Source organism: Cupressus sempervirens, chromosome 4 (genome assembly GCF_028749045.1).
Source record: "Cupressus sempervirens isolate cs-2001-9-10 chromosome 4, ASM2874904v1, whole genome shotgun sequence".
In the NCBI taxonomy this organism is placed as follows: domain Eukaryota; kingdom Viridiplantae; phylum Streptophyta; class Pinopsida; order Cupressales; family Cupressaceae; genus Cupressus; species Cupressus sempervirens.
The window spans coordinates 877795460-877805786 of NC_143121.1; the positions used below are offsets into that span (position 1 = coordinate 877795460).

Genomic DNA, 10327 nt, shown 5'->3' on the forward strand with positions numbered 1-10327 from the left:
CTTGGAGTTGATCCTTGGATTAGCTTTTCAAGAGAGGAGTTTGAAAAGATTCCTATCGTTAAGCATCATGCAAAATGACAGCTCAATAGATAATGCAAAGAGGTGATTTGGTATCTAGGAGCATAGTGCTAACCACAGGATCATTGTTGAGACATTATAACAGGTGAATCAATTAAATCTCTTAACAGAGTAGTCTTAACAAATTGTTGTAAATCCTTTAACAAGGTGTTTACTTTATTGTAAATTGAAATCCTTTTACCAGGTTCACTTCTTACAAGGTGTTAAAATCCTTTAATAGGGTAAGATCTAACAATCTTGTAAGTCTTTAACAGGGTAGACCTTTCATAAGATAGATCATATTTCATAATCAAACATTGTAACCTTCATTGAATATACTTTACAACTGCAATAGTGAAGATTTGTGAGTGTCATCCTCACCCTAGTTTTACCTTCTCATTGGAGGGTTTCTGGGCAACCAAATATTTTGTCATACATGTGTTGAATGTTATTTGCTTTCTTGCTATGGATGAATATGTTTAGCTAACTATTTCAATTTACATACAAATTGGAAGATGGATGTGTAATGAATGAACTTATGGTTAAAGTTTTGAAAGATTGATTCACAACCCCCCTCCCCTCAAAGTTTACTTTCCCTATTGTGTGTCCAACATATGTGTTTTTCACATTTTACTTACATGTTGGGGTTGTGAATTTGTTGTGTTTTGTGCATAAGGGTTAGCCCCTTGATTTTAGCAACTTTAATATCAAAAAAAAATGTTAAGCAATTTAAATGATACATTAAACAATGATTTATATTACTATTTTTTAAAAATTAAAATATTATACAATAATTAATAAAATACTATATATCCTTAAATCAATATATTATTAATATATTTATCTTAAAATTAAGAATAAATTAATAAAATTGGTTAAAATTTTAATAAAAATAAATTGTATTATTAAATGGGTAAAGCCAATTTTAAACATTAATAAATTAAATTAAATTAAAAAACATAAATTTTATTAAATTCTACATCACTTTCAACTTTTTGGAGGAGTTTACTTGATAAGTCTCCTTTTAATTTAGTAGTAGATCATATCAAATTCCTTTTAACAAAGGCATCAAAAGGGTCCAAAATAAAAGTATGAAGTCGTGTTTAATTAGTGTGTCCATGTGACATCACAATCCCAACTTCCTTTTGTTATAATGTAATTAAGAAAACTTGATTCCAAGTGGGCTCATTGACTATCATTATCTTATATTATCATAGAAAATATGATAATATCACAATGCGTATTTCTTCAAATATAGTCACCCATTTCTATGCTAAAGATGAGCGAAGAGAAATAGTTTTATGAAAAATACAAACAATACACTAAATATAAAAAATTCTTTAATATTACGAATCATTATTTATTTTATAATAATTTACTTATATTTATTTTTTGGCTTTCTTATGAGTTATCACTAGTGTATCCAAAATATATGTCAAAACAATTTATACACAATTGAATTCAAAGATTACATAAAGCTCATTTTTTTACAATTATTTCAATACATTACACTCTCATAATTTGAAGATTTTTTTTGTGAAATATTTTATTTAAATATAAATTATTTAACATAGCAAATAGAATAATAAATACAGTATTTTTAAGTTTTACGTGATTAAAATTAAGTCACAATTGTCACATGAATATTTCACATGTAAAATTACTCCAAATTTACCCGTTAAAATTGACTCTTTTACGACGAACTTGTAGAAAAACGTCCTCTTTGTGAAAGATCGAGGGTTATTTGTTATTTGGTCCTTCACGACAGACAGGGCCTCACCAATAAAGCACGCCTTGTCGAATTGTACGACAAATCCATTTGTTGGGTTTCGGGATTTCCGTAAAGCTTCATTTGAAAAGCCAAACAAACCCCAAAAAACATGAAAAAGAATGCGGAAATAGTTGACTTGGGATCCCGTCTGCGATTTGACGTGGAGTGGACATTTTTCTATTTTGAATCGTATATGACTTTCTTAAGTTGGCATTGATTTAAAATTACTTTCTAGAATTTTATGGTTTTTTTTTTGTTTTTTTGAAAGTATGAATTTAGAGATATGAATTTTTTCTAAATATTTAGAATGTTTCTGGATTCAATTGTGTTACTGTTTTTTTGTATCGACGTTTCTGATCATTCATCATCAGGATGAAGAAAGATTTTTGCATCGACGTTTTGGATCACACTGAGACCCATCATCAGGTGAAGACATCATTTCGGAACACACTCTATGATCCATCATCAGGACGAAGGAAATATAATCGGAAACATAATGCAAAAACAGTAACACAATTGAATCCAGAAACATTCCAAGTATTCTATGGATTGTGGAAATCTGCTCTCTACTATTTTTGCAAATATAAAGTATATTATATTGATTTTTGACAATCAATATTTATTTCCAAATGTAAAATGAGAAGCATTAATATGATCAAACAGTCATAAAAACAAGATGACAGGCAGGGTGACCGTCAATTCCAGGCCTGGTTGGGATGAGCCTAGCTGTCTCTGAGGATATTATTATCTTTTTAAAAAATATATTTTTACAGTCATAAACTGAAGCATTTGCCTCTTGGGTAGAAATGAATGAATTGAATGTATGTTTCTTTTAAAAATAATGTCTATCAGATCAAAATAGTCTATGTTGTTTGATGTGTTCATATTGATGTGATTATGAGCTTCTAACTTCTTTTTTGTTATTCACACACTTAATTAGAGGTTCATAAACATGAGATGAAAATTGTTTTCATATGACATTTTACGTCTTTTTAAAAATATATTAAGTATTTTTTATTTTAAAACAGCCAAAATCAAGAGACTGGCCCCTAATTTAAACATATATCAAATGTTTTTCCTAAATAATGTAAACTCTTCTTGTGGCTGCCTAGCTGTTGCCTATAATCACAAGTCTTTGTTTTAGTATTGTTTATGATACCAAATTATTTATGAGACCCAGCAATCCTCGTGACTACAGGACTGACAGAATGCACAGGTCTTATAATGTATAAGACCTGTAATGTATAAGACCTGTATTTCACAAGACTCTGTCAGTCCTATATGCGCAGCCTTCAGCAATAGCCAGCAAAACAGATAAGCATGAAAATTTAAACGAAGAAATGCTTTGAAGAGAAAAATATTTTAATGCCTATTCAACTCTCTAGCAGTTCCTGTTCTCTTTGGTGTCTATAGTCTGTATAATCTAAGATTGTATTTTGATGATGGATCATAGAATATGAAATGAAATATTGATACTAAAAAACACATACAATTGAATTCAAAAAAACAGTAACGAACAATATAAATTACAGAAAATTGAAATCGTCACTCTGAAATTGCTTAAAGAAGGGCATAGAGAATGTTATTCCAGAGATCAGGTAGGCCAGGGAGGCACCAATGGCTGCAATCTGCAAAGTGATAATCATTTTTGTTTGTCATGGTTGCATACTTGCTGGTATAAACAGATGCATGACCATCTTTCCTGTACATTGACATTTCTGTTACATTTAGCAACTTTACCTTCACACCATTCTTGCTGTCTTCTACCACCTTCTCCACTATTTCCATCCTTTTTCTTTCTAAATAAATCCTCTCTGCCTCTTGTCCCATTTTATGAATGGGCTCTGTTTCATTGAAGCATCCTCCACCAGTCTTCTTCCCCCACACCTTCCCACTGCATCATTAATAATCAAATTAATTATCAAATTAATTACGGTATATTTTTTGAAATGTTGATGTTAAAAAAACATACATTATTGAAATCAATAACAAAATCTTATTACAAATGAATTGTAGAAATGTAATAATGTTAAATAATCAAATTAGTCAACCAATCTATTCAAAGTATACAAAAGCATTCACAAATGTCTTAAAAATTCATTAGGCTTTGATATTAAATAAATAAGAGGGAAAGTGGGATGAGAGTTACTGAAAGTGCACAGGTGAGTAGCCTCTGAAATAAACTCGAGTCTTGTTAGGGTTAATGTTGGTGTATATCCATTTGGCCCATGTCTGGAGTGCCTTGTTGAAAGCTGTGAGCTCTTCCATGTAAGGGGTGACTTGTCCTCCTTCCTCGAAATAATTTTTCCTGCAAAAATCTCACCATATCCTATAATTGAATTTTCCATGAAATGAGTTATCCTAGAACAGTCCACCATATCCTATTACATACATGCAGTAATGTTGAAATTTCTGAGAATTTATCTGGCCTAAAAAAAACCACCATAACCAATAACATGAATATACAGCAATGTTGAATTTTCCATGAAGCAACTTATATTAAAAAAGGCCATTATATGTAGAACATAAATATACATGTAATGTTCTCTATTGAGGGTTTCAGACAAATTTAGCAATTTAATACGGCTGCATATGTCATAAGTTTTTTTTTTTTATAAACCAAGAATTAAAGGATCAATTTTTGAAAGCAAGAGGTACTTTCTGCAGTAAGTCAAATTGTGATATTGCTATCAGGATTTAACTGTGTAATATTTTCAGTCAAACTCATTGACTTATAATTCATGAGTAGTTTGACTCAAAAAATTACATAGTTAAATTCTGATAGCAATATCACGATAATTGATTTTTACAATCTATAAACTTATTCTTATGCTCTTCAATAAAACTGAGTTTTTGTCATCAACATCTCTAATCATGCTCAATGATCTACTATCATTTGATATTCTTAAGCTCTTTCATCCTGATAATGGATCATTGAGGGCAATCCAAAATGTTGATGACAAAAACAAACACACAATCTTATCAAAAACCATACACATTTATACACTTTTCTACAAAGAATAAACAGAAAACAACCAACCCCTATAGGATTGTGAATGCAGATCGCTCCAACAAAACTGAAGGAAGCAAGTTGCTAGACATGTAGAGATTATACTTCATTGCCTTAATGTTGATGATAAAAACAAACACACAATCTTATCAAAAAGCACTCTCATTTATACACTTTTCTACAAAGAACTAACAGAAAACAACTGACCCTTATAGGATTGTGAATGCAGATTGCTCCAACAAAAATGAAGAGAAGAAGTTGCTAGACATGCAGAAATTATACTTCACAGTTCATTAAACTTCATGACAGAGAAAAAGAGAAAAAGACTACCCTAACTAAAATGAGCGGAAAGTTACTAATCCTGCATATGATTAAAATAACATGAGCTACTGGCCCTCTGTTTCAAACTATTGAATGCTCCACAAAAATGAGAAGAAAAAGGTCACCTCACCCTTCATAGGGCTGCTCGTGAGTCCACCAGTGTCCGCTATTGAAAACCAAAATGTTTGCGTCGTTCCAGTGCTGAGATTGTTCATCAATCATATCAAGCTGCAATGTTTCATTGCCACTGTTCTGATTCTGCCGCACCAGGAACGGGGCCCACGAAAATTCTATAGAGCAATTATAATCCTGATGAAATATCAGGAAATGTGAGCCAGTGAAAATATACAGGATCCTTTTATAAGAACCTGATAGTATAAGTTTTCTATGAACTGTGAAAACCTGAAGTTAATCGATTATAACCCTACAAACAATGCCTAATGTCCAACATTAGTATTAAAAAAAAAAGGGAAATACCTTTATAAAATACTGAAGCAATTGGCCATTATCTCTGGCCTTCATTTTGCCTCCATCATGTGGTACCACAGCCCTCAAAAGGCAGAGCATGGACTCCCACTGGTTCCGATTAATTGAGTCTCCCACATAAACTAGTCTTTTGTTTCTCAACATTTCCAACATTAGTGAGGCATTAAACCTGCACAAGAAAGTGTTACATAGGTAAGAGAAAAATTGATAGTGACTCTTGAATGATCTCTATTTGGTTACGGGGATTTAAATTTATTTTAAAAGGGTTAAACAATTATATAATATAAAGAGAAGTATAAAATTCAGAAGGGTTGTTTTTTAGTAGAGAAAAGAGTACTAGGCAATCTTGTTTTTATCTATTAATTGATTTTTAGTAATCATTTAGTTATTAAAAATAAGAGGATGGTCTGAGGTGAAAATTTCTTGAACGGAGAGTTAAAAATTTAAGGATTTCTATTTTGTCAACATAATAAAAGTTACAATTCTTCATAGTATTGAGACCTTACATTCAATAAGACTTGATACCTACAATGATAAAAAAACACTTACATGATCATGATATATAGTAAAAAGAAATTATACAAATAATATCTAATTTACTTCTCAAAATAAGAATCAGTCTGAAGTTGAAATCTCTCCACTGAAAGTCAAAAGTAAAAAAGTTTTCATTCTACCAACAATCCTAATAGTATTAAGACCTTACACTGAATAGAACTTTATAAACACATCTACAAGAACCACTTCTGTGATCATAATATACAGTAAAAAGAGCTTATTACAAAGATAACAGGCCACTTCTATAATCATAATATACAGTAAAAGAACTTATGACAAAAATACCATTCTTATGGAAAGACCGAAGGGAAAAAAAAAAAAAAACACTGAAGGGTTTTCATTTTCATTCAGCCAAAATCGTACAGGAACCTTCAACTCAATAAGGCCTAATAAACATTGATAAGAACCACTCTATGACCACGATATGTTAAGCTCTATATTAATGAAAGGAGCTGATACAAGTTATCCCGTCATTTTTCCTAGGGATAGGAAATCTAATGTGTTAAACTCCACCTTATACTATTATGAAACTACATCCTGACATGTACATTCACATACCTAGGAAGATCACAGTCTTGAGGTTGCCATCTCCACTTCTCATGATCAGAATCGACTCTGCCATTTTTGCGGCAGTTGAAGTCATCGCTGGCAAAAGGGCAGGAGCCATTTAAATACAGTATATAGGATTCATCGTACACCCATTTTCCTCTGAAAACATTACACTTCCCAACTCCATTGTCTTGAGATACAACATTACTCTGTTCATGGCGGTCTTCATCCATGGCAACATTACGCTGTTCATGGCGGTCTTCATCCATGGAAACATTACCCTGTTCATGGCGGTCTTCATCCATGGCAACATTACCCTGTTCATGGCGAGCTTCATCCATAGCAACGTTAATCTGTTCATGGCGGTCTTCATCCATGGCAACATTACTCTGTTCATGGTGATTTTCCACCATTGCGGTGTTATTCTGTCCATGGCAGTTTTCTTCCATTGCAGCAATACTCTGCCCATGGTGGTTTTCTTTCTTTGCAGCAGTGCTTTTCCTATGTTCATGGCGGTCTTCATCCATGGCAACATTACTCTGTTCATGGTGGTTTTCCACCATTGCGGTGTTATTCTGTCCATGGCAGTTTTCTTCCATTGCAGCAATACTCTGCCCATGGTGGTTTTCTTCCTTTGCAGCAGTGCTTTTCCTATGGTGGTTTTCTTCCATTGTAACATTCCTCTGCCCATGGCGGTTTTGTTCCACTGCAGTGATATTCTGTCCGTGGTGGTCTCCTTCCACTGCCATGGAAACATTTACATTCTTCTTACTGGCATTCCAGTACTGAAAAATTTGGGCATTTTGGAGCCAAGATTGGTGTCCCTCCCAAATGATGAAGAGCCCACAAAGCATGAAAATCCCAGCAGTCCATTCCACCACCCTGATCCTTGCATGAGTTCCTTCCGCACTTCCTCCCTTGTACGCCATTGAAGCTCCTTGGCAATGTCTGCAATTTATCTCAATCTCATATATATATATAAAAAGAAAAACATGTTGTGGCCATGTGGCAGATATGTACGGCGGGAAGAAGTTATAAAATTGGGAGACTCGCCTTCTTACCAAAGACCATCATGGAGAGCATTATGCCGTTGGAAATTTGACGGTCACTCCCACCAATAATATATCAAGGCCTTTTCTTCTTTTCTGCGACCAATTAATTAAGGACAATGCATCTCTTATTATTAATGTATATTTGTAGGGTGCCCCCCCTTTTAACCGTAGTCATGAAAATTCACGGGGTGGCAGCTATGTGGGGTACCCGGTATATTTACTCTGACCACCAAACTATAAATGGTGAATGAAGCTCTCACACTTCAGCTCTAAAGACTTGTAAATGAGGTGGGTACACATATCATTATCACTAGAATCATATGAAGAGGGATGTATCAACCACTAAACAAGGATAAATAAAGAATCAGGTACATATATTTTTCTTCTTCATATTGAAAAAATGCAAGAATATAAATAGATACAAAAGAGAGTGGCAAGAGGTGCCACTGAAAAATCTAAAAGATACTAAAACATCTGTCCAAAAAGGTAGCTATGAACAATATCATTTAGCAACACCAACAATGTCTTTCTGTCCACAATCATATAGAAAACATAATATACAACTAAGACAATTCCTCTTAACAATAGACTTATCACAACTTGGACCACCAAAAAAAAAATGAAGTATTTTGTAAATTTTTGTTCAAGTTTTTATTTTGCTGTGTGTTTATTTTTATCAAAGAATATAAATCATATCGTGTATTAGTTTGAGTACCTCACATTAGCTGTATATTTAAGTATATTTCTTATTTATAATTACTTAAGTAGTATTTAATATCTAAATCGTTACTTCTACATCTCATATTCATTAATCTATCTTAATTTATAATAATATGTACACATTCTATTTGATAGGTTTAGATCAATATTTTAAAAAGTTAATAATCATTTACATTTTTTGGCAAACCCCTTCAAGCTTCAACATTTAATTTCTAAATTATTATTTTTATTTATAAATCTCTCATTCATAGTTCAAGTTGGTTTATAGTAATATGTATGCATTCCATTTGACATGTTTACATTAAGCTTAAAACAAGTTTATTTTTACTTCATACTTTTGACAAACCCCTCTAATCTTACACTATCCTAAGGCTTTGCTTTATAGTTTATGCATTCATTATTTTAGGGTTTTTTAATCTACATTTTTATTACAACTTTTTTTTGTTGAATCTTTTTAGGATATCTGTGCTTGTTAATTTTATTTTATTGATGCAAGTTTTTTCAAGGTGCAAGTCGCATGATTTTGAGTTTTCTTCATTTTCTCATGTTACCTAGCCTTAGCTATCCCATTAGATTTTAAATCTAATGTGTCACCAATATTTCTATTGCTTAGCTCTAGAAGCATTTTTTTGAGATTCAACTCCTTATATATGAGGTACCAATGGACCTAATCTTTCATTAAGTAGGGCTACTCTGCCAAATCCTATTATGGTCACCTAATTCAATGAGATTGTGATTCATGATTATGCTCATGTCAAGAGCAACTTAGAGGATAATCAAGGTTATGATCATAATATTGGCATGGAAGAATAAAACTCTAAAAATGAGCTCATTGATCTGTCTAATGATGAAAATCTAATACACCTACTTGATATGCTTCACAATTTGTTTGTCGTCAAATTAATGGATTAGAGATTGTACAGTTTAATAGTCTCAAAACAACTTCATCTGTAGTGATTACGACATTTATTACTTTTCATTTTTCCACCTTAAATCCATCTTTTATTATTACTCTTTCCATCATCAATCATCACCATAGTACCACCCTTAAATTAATGGACCACCATATAGTATTTATCATTTCTCTATAAGTCTGCTAGAATATATAGTCCACTGATATAACTAAGAGGGTAGGGGGATGAATCAATTATCCAACTAATATCACAATTATCAACCTTAAACAAACTTAGCCATACGAATAATACAAACTAAAACCACAACAAGATACTCATACACAATAACACCAGATATGTTAACTAGGTAAACCCTTGATCAGAGGGAAAACCTTGATGGGGATGGTACCCACAAGATGATGTATTAATATAAATATTCCTTGTTAGAGGATGGACCCTATTAGGAGTCTATGAATACATTCAGTACATATGAGTCCCTATTAGGAGACATTGAATCCCTGTTAGGAGTTGTGGAAGATAGTTGGACCCACTGCCCAAACAGCTTCAATGGCAAGACCAATGAACCCACTGTCTAAATGATCTCTATATTATTCCTTGCAGACTAATAAAATGGTACTATATTTCTCTATATCAATGTCAATCGAACCTCTACTCCTTCTAATCAAGTAACTAGATCATAAATTTTGCATCCAATACTCCCTTGGATCGCTTACACGCATTCAGTAAGCACTCTGCTCCTTTTTGCTCTTCACACGTCAATAACGATCGCAATACTTGAATACACTTTACAATCAAGGAAAATAACTTGCCTTTATAAAAACCTAATAGTATAATTTTGATGTCTTGGATCCAATTTCGAGATCAAAATCAAAATCTAAGTTCATCTTGCTAG

At 32.5% G+C, this 10327-nt stretch overlaps 1 protein-coding gene across 1 annotated transcript; it reads right to left on the reverse strand.

The window, feature by feature from the left end:
- Positions 1-3297: 3297 nt before the first annotated feature.
- Positions 3298-7774, reverse strand: LOC149564194 (protein trichome birefringence-like 43). Its single transcript, XM_089827269.1, has 5 exons — positions 6759-7774; positions 5637-5814; positions 5290-5468; positions 3978-4136; positions 3298-3722 (listed from the first exon to the last, which is right to left on the reverse strand). The coding sequence occupies exons 1-5, from the start codon at positions 7676-7678 to the stop codon at positions 3389-3391; spliced, it is 1770 nt and encodes a 589-aa protein (XP_089683395.1). The 5' UTR covers positions 7679-7774; the 3' UTR covers positions 3298-3388.
- Positions 7775-10327: the final 2553 nt, after the last annotated feature.